The sequence below is a fragment of the Pinus tabuliformis genome, chromosome 4_2 (assembly GCF_031772625.1).
Source record: "Pinus tabuliformis cultivar Carrire ecotype Pingquan chromosome 4_2, CPIR1, whole genome shotgun sequence".
NCBI lineage: Eukaryota > Viridiplantae > Streptophyta > Pinopsida > Pinales > Pinaceae > Pinus > Pinus tabuliformis.
The window spans coordinates 494,018,896-494,035,253 of NC_142304.1; the positions used below are offsets into that span (position 1 = coordinate 494,018,896).

At 43.2% G+C, this 16,358-nt stretch overlaps 1 protein-coding gene across 1 annotated transcript; it reads right to left on the reverse strand.

Annotated features, from left to right (window-relative positions):
- Window positions 1-9,925: 9,925 nt before the first annotated feature.
- On the reverse strand, window positions 9,926-13,912 carry LOC149170143 (uncharacterized). The gene is made up of 3 exons (XM_089425459.1): window positions 13,021-13,912; window positions 10,959-12,429; window positions 9,926-10,559 (listed from the first exon to the last, which is right to left on the reverse strand). The coding sequence occupies exons 1-3, from the start codon at window positions 13,910-13,912 to the stop codon at window positions 9,926-9,928; spliced, it is 2,997 nt and encodes a 998-aa protein (XP_089281585.1).
- Between the last annotated feature and the right edge of the window lie 2,446 nt (window positions 13,913-16,358).

Sequence of the window (16,358 nt, forward strand, 5' to 3'; positions counted from 1 at the left end):
GAGGCAGAATGGAGGATTGCAGAGGGCTTGGCTCCATATTTTTATGCTTACAGGGGATGTCTCGATCCGCACAATGAGTTAATGTTGTCGGCCGAGGGGCAGAGGCATGCCTTAAATTCCCACAGGGGAAAGCGCGGACTACCATGTGGCTCGGCCACCTGCCAGGCCGGCGTCATATCCTCATTGAATTCTCATCTGCCACCCGCATCCGGGGTACACATACAAAATAATTACCACTAAAAAATAATAATTTTAAATAATCGACAAAAAATATACATTTTGCATATACATATAATTAAAAGATTACATATTTTGGGACTTTTTCGTTATAAATGACACATTAATTTTTATGAAAAAAATTAAATAAAAAAAATTGGAAAAATAACAAATTTTATGAATTTTATAGCAGAAAATAATGTCATTTCAAGTTTTTTTCTTCTTCTAAAAAACAATTCACATAAAATTTTAAGTAAAAAAAATGATTCACACAAAATTTTAAATAAAAATAACAAAAAAAGATGTTAAAAAAATAAAAACATAAAATTAAAAATATTAAAAATTAAAAAATATAATAAAACTTTAAAAATAAAAAAATAAAAACACAAAAAACCATTAAATATTAAAATGAAAAAATTAACCCAAAAAATATTAAAATAAAAATAAAAACATTATTTTTTTAAACATTAAAAAGAATTAAGAAAAAACTTATTAAAAAGAATTAAGAAAAAACTTATAATAAAATAATTAATAGAACATGAAAAATAAAAAAATAATACATCAATATAAAATCAAAATTAAAAATAAATTAGAAAAAAAGAAAACTTTCGTCGTATGGACAGTAGAGTGGCCTTCCTACCTCTGGCTGGGTAAGAGCCAAAAGACTGTCACATAGCCAACAAAGCATTGTTTGAGGCCGCTAGGTTGGCCCTACGACGACTTTCCAGCCACTGGTTGGCAGAGAATTGATTCCCAGAATCGCCCTTATGTAGGGCGGGGGCTGGAATGTTTTTTTTTAATGGTTTGTTTTATTTATTTATTTTTGATGTTATTTTATTTTTATTTTTTAAATGTTTTTATTTTATTTTTTAATTTTTTTAAGTATTTAAAAAAAAATAATAATTATTGATGTTTTTGTTTTTGTTTTTTTTTTTTTTTTAATAAAAAACAAATCAGTTTAATTTTTTTAATGTTTTTTTTGTTAAATTAGTTTTAACATTTTTGTTTATTAATTTTTTTAAATTGTTTATTTTTTAATAATCCAATTCATTTTTATTTATTTATTTATGTTTGTTTTTATTTATTTATTTATGTTTTTTTTGGTGTTTATTTGTTTCCTTAAATTATGTTTTTTAAGAATTTTTTTTGTTTTATTTATTTATTTATTTTTATTTTTGATAACTTTTTTTTTTGTTTGATATAAATTTTTTTATGTTTGATTTTTGTAGAAATTTTGAATAATAAACATTTATTCACAGAGATTATCCCTATTATACACTATTGCAAAATACATGCATAATACATAACATTCTCTACGTTGATCATCAATTTAGCAACATCAAAAACAATGAAACATCAATCGCATGCACACATTAACACAGTGTGTAATTCGGGGAAAGCATACAGCTGAAAACCCCACACTATCTGTGTATTATAATGATTGAGAACATGTAACAATACATAATACAATACTTCTCACAAGTACTCAGTCCTATCTCCACCTGTTACACACAAAACTAGCTCAGATCCGAACGAGTCACAGGTTCAAATCTCCTCCACTGCTTTGCCTGCCTCCACTGCACAATGCAAAGTGAAAATCACGTGAGCACAAGCTACAATTGCCTTGGTATTGGCCCACACTGCGCAGTCCTCATTGGCATAACTCAATCCCATTGATTGTGCAAGATCTCGTGCACAACTATAGTCACAACTGATAGCAATCTCAACCTCTAACACCTATCTCCACTGAACTGTACATGCACTGAGTTAACTGATGTATTCTTCAGTTGCTTTATGAGTTAATAATTAGTGAATTAACTAATATTTAATTCACACAACTCATCACTAGTGTATTCTTTAGTTAGACTAAAATACAACTAGTTCAACCAAGTCAAACTGAACACAACTCCATCAACTCCACAATCAACTCCACCGAAACTCAACCACATGAGTTCTAACTGAAGTCCTAGATGCAATAGCTCAACTGACCCATAAGAAAAGCGTATTTCCTTCTGATAGCTGCATGTGCCACATCTGTAGCTCAAACTAAGTGCTCCAAGAGGATAAGATAAAGTTTATAGTCCAAATATTATCATGAGACAATAATATTTGACTGTTCTATTTTTAGCCTGGCAGTCTAAAAATAGAAACCTGCCTATATGTCTAAAAATAGAAGTCCATCTATTTTTACCAACATGACCAATCATCCACAAATAGCATCCTGCAACTCATAGACCATGATCCATATGTCTAAAAATAGACATAGTCTAAAAATAGACTTTGCGCCAAAAATAGCCTGCGGGCCCACTTAGTGAAGGCGACTCCTTTCCACTAAGCTCCATCATCTTGCTGCATTTTCAACACTCCCTCTCAACAAGATATGGATTATCTGCAACCCCTATCATGCCTCTCGAATGTTCTGCATGCAACACATTTGCCCGGTCCACTTGCTCCAACAACACTTGGAACAAAAAGCACTCCCACCTGACCACTCTGTTGGGCTAGGAACATACTCTGATGCTGAAGCTCTCCCTGCTACTGACAAGTGATCCCTCTTTGACATCTGCGCTACTGCAACATCTCCATGCATCTCGCACCATTGCACACCTCTCTGTGCCACCTAGCACTGTGCAAAACACTTGTGCCTCTTGCATTGCTGCAACCTACTAGTTATGCGCTGTCCTGGGATTCCCTACACTGCCGCTCTCTATGCCGCTCCATCCACATCTGTCTCTACCCAATCAGTCAGTGCCTGCTACTCCACATCGGGGCTCCCGTAGCAAGGTCTCATCCAAGAGGTTGGGTACCTCAAGGATCCTTCCCCTCCTCCTTGGGACAATCAATCCACATCACCCCACCTCCTACCTGGAGGTATGGCTGCTTGCGATCCCTCAGCCCACCTGGATCGAATTTTCCCCCTACTGGAGGTCTCTACATGAGTAGATGTCTCTCCTCGATCTCCTCTCAGCTTCCCTTGTTGTGGCTGCTCCACAACCTCCTGAAGCTGCTGCACCAATCGTGGCTCCTCCACAATCGTCTGAGACTTCTTCTGGCTCTGCATGTTGAGTGGTAATAAACGCTCCCTCTCAACCACCAAGTCTCCATCGGTTGCCTCGTTGCTCAAGGCTTTGCATGCATATTGAACCTCAAGAGCATACAGGTTCTTGACCCGTGAACCAATCTGCGTCACCTGTCTAGTGATGATGTGTCTAAGGAAAACCTTTCCCTTACTAAAGACTACATCATAGCCTCCGTCTTCCAGCATCACGATCGACACCAAGTTTCTCTTTAGTCTTCGTACATACTTGACATCAGTCAAGGTAAGGCGAGCTCCATGCTCCCTCTGAAAAATAACCGTGCCTACACCTGAGACATTATACTTCTCATCATTACCCATCGTTATGAGTATTTGGAGATCTTTCTCCTCCAAAGTACTGAACAAACTTTTGTCACCGGTCATGTGGAAAGAAGCTCCACTGTCAAGAAACCAACCACTTCCCATCATGGATGAAACCATGCATGCGAAGAGTGTGAAATCCAACTCAAACTGTGAAGCAAGTGCCTCACCTTCAGATCCTTCCCGGGATCCCTTCTTGGACTTCTTCTTTGGGCAATTAGTAGCATAATGGCCCAACTCATGACAACGAAAGAATCTCACCTTCGACTTGTCAACCTTCTTCCCATCATTGGAAGAACTGGATTCGGAAAGAGAAACCTTTTCCTTTCCCTTCTTCGCCTTACTCGCTAAGGCACAATTCTCCTCATCATGCATGGATGAAGAACTGTCTCTGGTGCTCCGTCTGATTTCCTCTTGCACAAGATCTGACCAAAGTCTCTCCCATCCTAGCAATTTCTCCCGACCATTGACAGAGTCTTGATAGGAATGCCAACTCTTCGGAAGACCAAGGAGAGCCAAGCTCACCAAGTCCTCATCATCGAAAGTCACCCCCACACTTCCCAGCTCATCCCGGCATTGGGTGAACTTCGTGAGATACTTGGGCATATTGTCTCCATTCTCACACTTAATGTTTATGAGTTTATCCTTGAGCGCCAACTTCCTCTGGTTGCTCTTACTTTAGAATAGATCTGCCAACGCTTTCCACATCAAGTATGGAGAAGCGTTTCCATGCAGGCTGGACACAATGTGATCCTTCACGCCCTCCAACAGAATCCTTCGACACTTTGCTATCTTCTTTTGCCAAGCATCAACTTGAGCAGTATTAGTAGGCTTTGGGACCTCAGCCTCTATGAACTCCTTCAACCCATTATCATCTAACACCGCCTCCATCCTGTCTTTCCATGCAATATAATTCGAGCTGCCCTCAAGAGCATACTCCAATCCCAATCCGTTGAAAGACATTGCCACGTTGATACCAAGAAAACACTGCTGCAAATTCGAATTCCACCAGCTCCAAACTCAACAGCCTCTGATCTAGAATTCTTGAGAACAAAGTATTTCTCGTACAGAGATTGACTGTATGGGATTTTACCAGATATCTCACCTTCCAAAAGAAGGATGAATCCAGAGGCTACCTGGCCCGATTACAGACTCTGCCTGAAGAAATAAATTGTAAACACTTTCTGAATAGTAGATCTGATGATCAACAACTCTGATACCATGTAGAAATTTTGAATAATAAACACTTATTCACAGAGATTATCCCGATTATACACTATTGCGGAATACATGCATAATACATAACCTCCTCTATGTTGATCATCAATTTAGCAGCATCAAAAACAATGAAACATCAATCGCATGCACACATTAACACAATATGTAACCCAGGGAAAGCATACAGCTGAAAACCCCACACTATCTATGTATTATAATGATTGAGAACATGTAACAATACATAGTACAATACTCCTCACAAGTACTCAGTACTATCTCCACCTGTTACACACAAAACTAGCTCAGATCCGAACAAGTCACGGGTTCAAATCTCCTCCACTGCTTTGCCTGTCTCCACTGCACAATGCAAAGTGAAAATCACGTGAGCACAAGCTACAATTGCCTTGGTATTGGCCCACACTGCGTAGTCCTCATTGGCATAACTCAATCCCATTGATTGTGCAAGATCTCATGCACAACTATAGTCACAACTGATAACAATCTCAACCTCTAACACCTGTCACCACTGAACTGTACATGCACTGAGTTAACTGATGTATTCTTCAGTTGCTTTATGAGTTAATAATTAGTGAATTAATTAATATTTAATTCACACAACTCATCACTAGTGTATTATTTAGTTAGACTAAAATACAACTAGTTCAACCAAGTCAAACTGAACACAACTCCATCAACTCTACAATCAACTCCACCGAAACTCAACCACATGAGTTCTAACTGAAGTCCTGCATGCGATAGCTCAACTGACCCATAAGAAAAGCGTATTTCCTTCTGACAGTTGCATGTGCCACATCTGTAGCTCAAACTGAAGTGCTCCAAGATGATAAGATAAGTTTATAGTCCAAATATTATTATGAGACAATAATATTTGACTGTTCTATTTTTAGCCTGACAATCCAAAAATAGAAACCTGCCCATATATCTAAAAATAGAAGTCCATCTATTTTTACCAACATGACCAATCATCCACAAATAACATCCTGCAACTCATAGACCATGATCCATATGTTTAAAAATAGACATAGTCTAAAAATAGACTTTGCGCCAAAAATAGCCTGCAGGCCCACTTAGTGAAGGCGACTCCTTTCCACTAAGCTCCATCATCTTGTTGCATTTTCAACAATTTTTACTTTTTTTTTCTTCTTCTTCTGTTTTTTTAATCTTTTTATTTTTTATTTACTTGTTATTATTTTTAATTTTAATTTTTTTCAATCTTTTAATTTTTGCTTTTTTTGTGTTTTTGTTTTTGTTTTGTTTTGTTTATTTGTTTATTTATTTATTTATTTTTATTTTTTTTGTTTTTGCAGGGCCGTGTTGATTTTTAACTAGCAATCCAACCTCATGATGTGTCAATTTGATAGTTAATTTTAAAATTTTTGTTATATTGGATAAAGTCCACCTCCATAGTGTGTCAATTTCATCATTGATTTTTAAGAATTCATTGAATGGGTCGAGTTTGCTTCTACTGCATGTCAATTTGATGGTTGATTTTTTTATTTTAGTTGCAATATGTAAGTTGACTTAGGCTAGGATTTTTTTTTTTTTCTCAATCAGACTAATCTATTATATTACAAAAAAGGCAAAATTTACATCATTAGTGTTACAACAGAGCCGTAGCCCTGTGTTTCCTTTCGAGAGAATGACAGAATGCTCAGGAATAATCATCTCCAAAATTACATAAGACCGACACTGAACCATATCGACAGTACATGAGACCGACACTGAACATACATGATTAGCCGGAACTGAAACACATAAAGACTGGAACAAATATGGATATCCGTCACTGTAACAGATAAGGACAGAAATACATAAGGATAAAGACCTGACACATATAAGATAGCGGTGAGAGCAGACAGTGAAAAAATTCCTTTCTCAGAGACCTGTGGCGAACTGCAGAGCGAACTAAAAATCATCAGTGGTGTGCGGATCTTCCTCCGTTTTGCATCTGAATTGCTTGGGGATGTCCGGTTCGGGGAGAGTGTTTCGCTGCGCAGGTTCACTTGGGCCTGCCCCAGGATCTGGGGAGAAGCTTTCGTGGACGGGGCACAGCATATCTATGGCAGGAACTTGCATGTCTACTGTGGGAGCCTACCCAGGAATCTGAGGAGGGCTTGCCTGTAGAGCATCTTCTTGACCACCAGGATTGCTGCAATGCTCCACCAAAACCGTAACAAAAAAAGTTGAATTTGACAGAGTACATGGATTACGATATCTCACCATGGGATGCGCAGAGTGCCCACATTCCATAATTTCTCGGTGTTCCGCTGCTCTACCTCGGTCAACTGCCCGTCCCCTGGAGCGTCTGCGGTCGGAAGAAACCTCAATTGAGGAGGAGGGGGAAGGAGCTTGCCTCTGAGACGAAGCCCGACCTCTGGAGCTTCCGCGCCTGCTTATCATCCTTTGGCGCTCACGCTGCATCCCCGAATTGTTCAAAGAGCAGGAATACCCCCTCGCAACGGCCCTCAGAACCAGAGAGTGAGCCAACACCACCTCCGAGCACCCAAACATTATGCCAAACTGCGGGAGAATGACAGAGATGCCATACATCCCCGAATTGTTCAAAGAGCAGGAATACCCCCTTGCAACCTCCCTCAGAACCAGAGAGTGAGCCAACACAACCTCCGAGCACCCAAACCTTATGCTAAACTGCGGGAGAATGACAGAGATACCATGGCTTTGTAACGCCATTTTCCCACTAACAAGAAGAGCAGTAAATGCCGAAAGGACTCGTCTAAAGTCGCGCAGATAAACCATCGCCTCCGTGCTTAAATGAATCCCAGTCCTGGCATATGTGGCTCGTCCGGGCTGACACATGCCCTTGTGACGAGCCATTGACCTGTTACGCATTAAAACCACCCGCATCCGGGAGACTTAGGCTAGGATTTTAAAAGAGCTATACTTTTAGCATTAAAAAATAAATTATTCTTGGTAGAATTACTCTTTCATTTAGGTGTTTATTTTTGAAGTTTTTTTTAGTTATATAATTTTTTCATAATGCCATGGTTGAAATATGTTGAAAACTTAAGGTTTTTTGTAGTTATGATATTTGGCTTTAGTTCCATGATTGAAAAAATGTTAAAATTTTAATGTTTTTCTGAGTCATGATATTTAATCTTTAATGATGTGGTTGAAAACAATTATAATTATTTTATCTTTGATGTCATTTTTTTTTCCCGTAGAAAAAGTCGTAATTTCTATTAAGTAAAGAGAAATTACATTCTGTAGATGCTGAGCATATGCATATTGTGGCTGTGTGCCAATCAAAACTATCAAAATGAAATTTTGACGTTTGTTCTAGTACTGAACCGATCAAAAAAAAGAAGAAGAGAGATCATTCTTTTCCCTGTGTTATTGTCACCACACAGGGAGTGTGCGTCTTCCATGTCGTTTTACATTCAAAATATTTTATACAGCAAGTCTATGTCTTGCTATCCCAAAAAAAACTGTTATGGTAAGAACAAACTGTTTTTCGCCCCGAGGCGGTGCAAACATATATTTACAGAGTATGTATTTTCAAGCATAGAAAAAACCAAAAATAACAGTGTTATGTTGGAACCCCTTTCATTGTTGTGGATCCCTTTGTGCTTGTTGTTCGACAAAGGGTCTGTGGTAGTGCTGAAAGAAGGTCCCATCCAGCTCCTCCTGAATTAGCCAGTCCGCTTCCTGCCTCTGTGCTGCTTGCTTGGACAGGTGGTCCGCCCGAACGTTGCGCTCCCTGTAAATATGGCGACATTCAAATTTTTCAAGAGCTTCTGTTAGTCTGAGGGCCTCTTCCAGAATATGTCTTAAAGAGTATGCATTACAAATTGATTTTCTGTTGAGCCAATTGCAGACAATCTGTGAATCCCCAAACAATTGTAGATGAGTGCATCCTTTTTCAAGTGCAAAAAAGATAATGTGTTTTGCAGTAGTGAGCTCAGCATAGTTGTTTGTCCCCCGACCAAGAGGAATTTGTAACATGAAGTAATGGGCGTCCCTGAGGAAGAGGAGGGCTCCCCCTCCACAACCCTCCTCTTGGGCTGAGCCATCAAAATAGGCCCATGGGATGGATTTATCAATGAGTTCCGGGGTGATGGTTCTAGGAGGAGCCTGAGGAGGATCAGCCGGGATAAGAGAAAGATCTGCAAAGATATGGGTCAGAATGGAAGGCCGGTGTGGAAGCTTTTGTTCAAATATGGCTCTGTTCCTTGCTGTCCATATGGACCAGCACATGAGGAGGGGGATGTTTTTGTCTTTTCCCGAATGCTTTTCCAGCCAGCATTTCCATGCATCAAGGATAGTGGGGCCCTGCCATATCTGGAGGGTGGGAGAACGAGCAGAAAGGAGAGTCCATTGTTCCTGTACCACTGGGCAAGTGAGAAATAGATGCTCTGTGTCTTCATCGTTCCTTCTGCATAAATGACACCAGAAAGGCCCATGATAGGAACATTTTTTTAAATTTGCGCCAGTAGGGATTTTGTTGAACAGGATTGCCCACATAAGTAATCTTGTTCTAGGAGCAGCCTTTAAATGCCATATGGTCCTCCACCAATTTTGTATACTTTCTGGTTGATAAGAGCGCATGAGGTACATGTATCCTTCTTTTGGAGAGTATAAACCACTCTTTTCTTGAGCCCAAACAATCTCATCTTCCGCCTCCGAGATTCTAATGTGAGCTTGTTTGAGTGCCTCAGTGTAAGATTCCCACTCTTGTCTCCAATGATCCGGGATGAGGAGGTCTGCTGCTAATTTCCAAGCCTGGTGAAGAAAACATGTGTTTTCCTGATCAGCAATATGAGTAATGTGTGTGACCCCTTGTTCCTGTAGGTAGGCTATGAGCTGTCCAGATAGTCTATGCATGTTGCCGCATCCTATCCAGGGATCTATGCCTATGCGGACTGAATTGACTTGATGGATTCTCCAGGTGAGACCTTCCCGGATCAGGGGTAGAGAATTTAGGACAACTTTCCAGATGATGGAGTGTCTTCCGGTACCTCTGTGATCCCTACTGATCCAGCTGTATATGCTCTCTGGGGCAATATATTTCTCCTTTACCACCTTGTTCCAAAGACTGTGAGATGTAAGAAGCTGTCATTCCAGCTTTGCTGCCAGAGCATTTGCAAATAAATCTAGTCTCTTTATTCCCCAACCTCCCCATTGTTTGGGCCTTGCAATTGAGTCCCATTTAACCCAGGCGAAGAGATTTCCCGGTTTGTTTCCTTTCCAAAGGAAATTGCAGCAGATTTTTTGAAGCCTGGCTAATATCCCCCTTGGTATCCATGCCAGTGACATCCAGTACACCGGTGTAGCTTCCAGCACTGCTTTAATAAGAGTAAGTCTTCCAGCCCGTGAAAGATATCTGTTGTACCATACATTAATTCTCTTCTCCACCTTTGTAATTAGCCAAATCCAGTCTGCGATCTTGTATCCTCCATGTTTCACTCGGAAGCCCAAATACTTCAGCCCTTCCTCCATGGGATGAAATTGAAAGGGGAAGCGATTTTTAGTGTAAATGATTTCCTGTGGATTGCAGCCGAGCGCAGTAATAGTGGACTTCTGAACATTTATAACCATACCTGTGGCTTTCTGGAAGAGTTCAAAGATGTGCTGAAGAGTGGATGAGTCAGCCATGCTTCCATTCAAAAAAATGAGTACATCATCCACAAACAAGAGATGTGTGAGTGTGCAGTTGTCCGCTATTTTGATACCTTTTAAACGGCCTCTCCTGTGTTCCGAAGCAATCAGCCTACTTAGCCCTTCCATAATGAGGAGGAAAAGGAGGGGCGAAAGGGGACATCCCTGTCTGAGGCCCCTTTCAGCAGTGAAAAAAGGGGTGGGGGATCCATTAAGGAGGACACTGAACGGGATATCAGATATGCAGCTCATGAGTCTTTTGATGAAAGGGTAAGGGAAGCCCAGGTGAGTGAGGAGCATTCGGATATAGAGTAGATTAACCCTGTCAAAAGCTTTTGAGAGGTCTACTTTGAGAATCATACCTTTCAGCTTCTTACTCTGCATCGAGTGGAGAAGCTCCTGAGCAGTGCCAATAGCTTCATGGATTTGACGATGGTGGAGGAAAGCAAATTGTTCAGAGGATATATTGTCCGAGAGAATGGGCTTCAACCTGTTTGCTAAGATTTTTGCTAAAATCTTGTACAAACAGTTACAGAGCGAGATAGGCCTAAAGTCATTAAAGGATTCCGGCTTATCAGATTTCGGGATGAGGGCAATGAAAGTTGTCTTAATGCTAGGAGGGACAGAACCGGAGAGGCTACAGTGGTTTATGGCTTTGAGGAGATCCTGGCCTATCAGTTCAAAGAAGGCTAAGTAGAACTCAATGGTCCAGCCGTCAGGTCCCGGGCTTTTGTCTTTTTGGAATCCTTTTATTGTGGCTTCCAGCTCCTCCAATGAGATGTCTTTAGTGAGATCCTCTGCAGCTTCATCATCCACAAATCTGGGGAAGAGTTCTGCCACTCTCATTATCTCCAGTAGACTTGCTTGCTCTGGTGCTTTGTAAATGTTCCTGAAGTGAGTTGAGGCCAGGTAGGCAAGTTCCCCAGGTTTACTGACTTGATGTCCTTGATCATCTTTGAGCTCCCAAATGGTGTTGATCGCCTTCCGACCATTTGCAAAACGATGGTAGAACTTTGTGTTCTCATCCCCCTCTTTTAGCCAGATGGCTCTACTTCTAAGTCTCCAAGAGTCTTCCCTGTCTCTGAGGACCTGTGTTCTCCTTTTGATGAGACTTTCATAACTGGACTTCTGGTCTGTGGTCATATAAGTTCCATCTGAGTCAGATTCAAGTGCTTCTATAGCTTGTTCAGCCAGTGAAAGAGTGTGATCATCCTGAATTCTCTTCAATTTTGCCCATTCTCTTGAGATCCCTTTGAGCTCTGAGAGGTTTTTAACAAAAGCAGTAGCTGGGTCTGCATTCTCAGGGATCGGATGTGCCTTCCAGTAGTCTGTAATGAGTTTGATATAACTGGGGTCCCTGAGCCAGGTGGAGTTAAATTTAAAGGGGGCCTTTTGAGTCTGGTGTCTAGACCCCATCTCCAGGAGGATGGGTCTGTGGTCTGAGATCCCCCCACTTCCCACCCACTGCCGAGATCTGGGGTGGAGATTGCATAGCCCTTCCTTGATGATGAAACGATCTAGCCTCCTGGCTAAACTTTGATCCCCTGTTCGGTTGTTCTTCCAAGTGAATTGGACTTTTGCTGAAGGGAGATCAATCCAGTGGTGTTCCTCAAGCAATTGCCCAAAAAAGTCAGAGAGGGGGTCAATTTGAGCCTGATGTCCCCATGATTCAGAGAATCCCATGGAGAAGTTTAAGTCTCCCCCCAGTATAATATTATCCGCTTGTAGAAGAGGGGAGTTGAAAAGCTTGTTCCAGTAATTTTCTCTGTTCAAGCATGGGCCGTAGACATTGATGATTCTATAGTTTTCCTCCATTTCTTTTGAGAAGATGTCTGCCCCTAAATACCCTCCGCCACCCCAGATATTCTTTAGCAGGATAGATTTGTCCTTGAGGCCGATTGCTATTCCTCCAGAGCGGCCCAAGACATCAATGGTCACAGAGTCAGCGTTGCACAAGGTTTCTTGTAAAAAAATTATGTCCACCGGGTTAGATAGTAAAAGGCGCTTCAGGGCCGATTTTTTTTCCGGGCTGGCCAACCCTCTGCAGTTGAAGGACAAAATTTTCATGGAGGGGGGTGGGGAGGGCCATCCTGCGCTCTAAGGGCCCATGGAATAGTGTTCTGTTTTCCCAGGAGGATCTCATCCTCCGCTTGTTTCTGTGCAATTGTCATAGAGGAAGGACGACCACGACTCTGTTTAGGAGAGAGGATAAGATTGTCCAGCGGCAGTCCAATAGAGTCCGGAGCTTTCAGCTTGGTTGTCGAGCGGGTGGGGTATCTCGGAGCAGAGTTAACCGAGGGAGAGGGCGAAGGGAAGGGGGAGAGGGGGATAGTGGGATCCGATGAGGAGTAGGGTAAGCCTGATGGCTTAGGGATTTGGCAGGTCACATAATGTGACCGGGGAGGGTGGGGAGGAGGCCGGTCCATCTTGACCAAGTCCTGTGCAGACGGGGAGGAGGGAGGGGGGACCCTGATGGGGGGGGGGACAACCAGATGCTGATAAATTCAAAGACACAGAGAGAGATGCAGAGGAAAGCAAAGAAGAGGACATACCCGACGAGAAGACCGCTCCCTTTGCTGCTCGTGATCGGGTCAGAGGAGGAGAAGGTGGCCGATTAGAGTTTGATGCAGCCTTCTTTCGGCGTGATGCTGGAGGCGCTTCCACCGTGTCGGATGTAATAATGTGGTCCGCTCTTGGTGCCTCTGCTGCCGGTGGATCAGTGTGGCCTCCCGATATGGGCCGATCTTCTCCTGTAGTTGCCTGCTGAGTCTTCTGGAGAAGAGGACAGTCCTTATAGAGATGCCCCACCTGGTGGCATCTCCTGCATCGATAGGGAATGCCCTCGTAGTCTAGCTTCTGCGTCCTTGTGGTCGATTTCCACTGAATAGTAATGTTTGCTGGCACTCCTCCCCTGGTATCCATGTGCACTAGAATTCTGGCATAGGCCAATGCACCCGTCGAGATGTAGGACTTGTCTGTTTCCATGAAAGTACCAAGCGTGTTCCCAATTCTTCTGAAGATGGCGTCGGACCAGTATTGAAGGGGCAGGCCCGGCAGTCTGACCCAGATCGGCCCAATGCCCAGCAACTCCGTCTCAGGATCAAAGAGGGGCGTCCACCGTTTGAGCAGAACCGGGGCTTTTTCAAAGTGCCAAAAAGATGAGAGAACCCAGCTCGTGTGGTCCGCCCTAGCAAATCTGAGAGCAAACCATCCTCGCACGAATGTCTGTACCGATGGGATCTCCACGAGGTATTGACCCCAGATCTCTGAGGCCCATTGCTTGATTTTCTCCGCCGATGCATGCCTGCCGCGGATCCTTCCCACCAGTACCCGGTCTGCCATATCCATGGCGTCTTCCCACTGAATGTCCTCTTCCAACCTCAGGAAGGCGTCCTCAGCCGTGGATTTGAAGCAGCGCTGTTTTTTGGAGGGACGTGAGGACATACGGTCCTGGTTGGAAGGTGCTCTTGAGCCCGTCGGGGGAGGATTAGGGGGGGGGGGAGTGGGTTTGACCCCAGAGCGGGGATGGCTTCAGGGAGGGGGGGAATCGCGTGGTAACTGCCTGATGGAGCAGTAAGGGCCGGGGTAGGGTTTGATGTCGCCAGGGGAGGGTTTACCACCGGGTTTGTTGGGATCACCGGAGGGTTTACAGGGAGAGGGGGGATGGGGGGTATCTCCGGCATAAGGGAAGCGTTGCCTATCGGAGAGGACTGGAGGCAGTCCGAGAGGAAGCCAAGCGAAGCCGGGGAGGGGACAGCAAACGTATTCCAAGAGGAAGGTTCTCCAGGGTAAAGGGAGGTGGGAATAGGCGGATCAAAACGGGACGGGGATGGGTGCTCAAAGCTCGCAGACAAGTTGCCACTGTGCAGACCCCCTGAAGAGGAAAACGTTGTGCGCCAGATGGAGGACTCCGCCAGCGGGGAATCCGAATAATCCAGCTCCTCTGTGTCCATGTCGACAGCTGCAAACCTTCCTCGAGAGAAATGTAACCGCTTGTTGGTTGCCTCGTGAGCTGGTAACCGTCGGCACCGACCTCGGGGGACCGTTTTGTTAGTGCCGGCTCGCAGGTCGCTCTCGTCGTATGGAGAAAAAACAGTGGAGACTGCCCAAGACCCCGTGCTCTGATGGTTCCGTTCCAAAGCTGTTTGCGCTGTCAGGTAAAAACCCTAGGGTGAAAAAACAGGAGCCGATGAGCTAGGGTAAAAGTGGATTAGGGACCGGGAGGTAAAAAAATTTTAGCAGCTCGAGAGATGGAGTACGGGGAAGGTACGTGTGGGGGAGGGGCTTACAGGGCCGTAGGACGGCCTGTAAACCCCTGTCAGGTGGGGTTCATCCAATGATGCAGAGCCGACTTCATCCCAGCGCCTCTGAGAGCCTCTAGTTGCAGAGCGACTCAACTCTCACTTTCTGAGGTAGAAACAAAAAATGTCTAGCATCTGTTCTTTATCTTTGATGTCATGGCTGAACATTGATGGAATTTTAAGTCTTTTTAGAGACGTAATATTTTATCTTTAACGCCATGCCTAAAAATTGTTGGAATTTTAAGGCTAAAATAATAGTAATAATACTCTTCATTTACTAAGTTTTTCCATATACTAAGAGGTAATAATAGTGAAGCTGACAAGCAAACCAATTTGGCCTTTAGGATGAATGAGAAAAGCAGCAAGATGAATGGCATTATGGGACCAGTCATCATTCCCTAATGGTTGTTATGAATCAAAATCTATTGATAGCCCAATGTAGTTATGGAAGGATCAAGAATTATAATAAGAGGGAATGTTTGGAGTTTTATTGCCCCTCCTCCCCTAGCTTGTCTCCTTTTCCCTCTTGCTCCCCCCTTCTTCCCTTCCGCCTCTCCTCCGTTTCCCTCCCCCTTAGCCTCCCTCCCTTCCACCTCATCCTCCTTTTCTTCCTTCATTATCAACCTTGGCAACCTTGGCTGCCACCTCCCCATCCCCCTCATTCCTTCTCTCCTTGTCCATGTCCCATTGACATTCATTTACCGTGGCCCTTCCCCTAGCCTCGTGGCGCCCCTATCGTTTGGCATATGATGCAGCGTGGCTACTGTCCTTGGGCTCATACTACACTTGGACATTGGAGAATTTTAGGCATGGGAACCTTGGTATTTTCTCCTCATACCAGTCACGGTAGTCGGCGCAACCAAGATGAAACCATGCGAAATAATGGGGAGTGTGAGGATCAATTAATCCTTTTGGTCTGGGGTGGTCAGTTTGTGCGAGGGAAGCTGGTGTGGGACATGCTTGTGGTTGTTTCGATGAGCAGAGGAATTATGGAAGAACATCGGGATTTAAGAAGTACGAGTACCCTGCATCAAGTCTACATCAAAATTCCATCCATCATCCTCTATATAAGGAGCAGTAACGGTAAGATCTTTTTTCACAAGAACTGGTTTGCTTCTGTCTTAGGGGTTTCCATCATAAGGACCTAGTGGCTAGGTCAAGGAATTTTAGGTATTCTGGGCAGTGGCAGAGTCTATGTAATTTACATGGTGGTGGTAATTTTCACGGTGGTTTCATAGGGTAGTCGTGGGAAGGTTTTGGTCGTTGGAGAGGGTGGCATCATCGACGATATAGGAAAGAAAGAGTATGGTAATTTGATAGCCAAGGTCAATGGTGTATCAACGTTTATAAGTGTAGTCCTTTAGAAGCGTAGTAGGTTCAATTTTGCGTCTGTTGTTCTCTTTCTCTTTGTGGGCAATTGTCCTGGTCACCCCCCTCGTTGTCATTATGGACATTGTGAGCATATCAGAGGAGGAGGGCTTGACGTCTGGTTCATGGGGTCAACGTTGGCCTTGTTCAGGCAGAATGCCTGGACGGAATGTGATGGATCGTGGGAGGCTCCACTAGGCTTGCGGTCTCTGTAAAAAATA

Bases quoted from the DNA above. Each gene is read 5' to 3' on its own strand.
- LOC149170143 (XM_089425459.1), bottom strand. From the start codon at position 13,912: ATGTCCTCACGTCCCTCCAAAAAACAGCGCTGCTTCAAATCCACGGCT. The intron at 12,430-13,020 runs GTATGTCCTCTT...TTTTTTTACAAG, and splicing joins GGGAGCGGTCTTCTCGTCGG to AAACCTTGTGCAACGCTGAC. The intron at 10,560-10,958 runs GTTGAAGCCCAT...TTCGGAACACAG, and splicing joins GCAAAAATCTTAGCAAACAG to GAGAGGCCGTTTAAAAGGTA.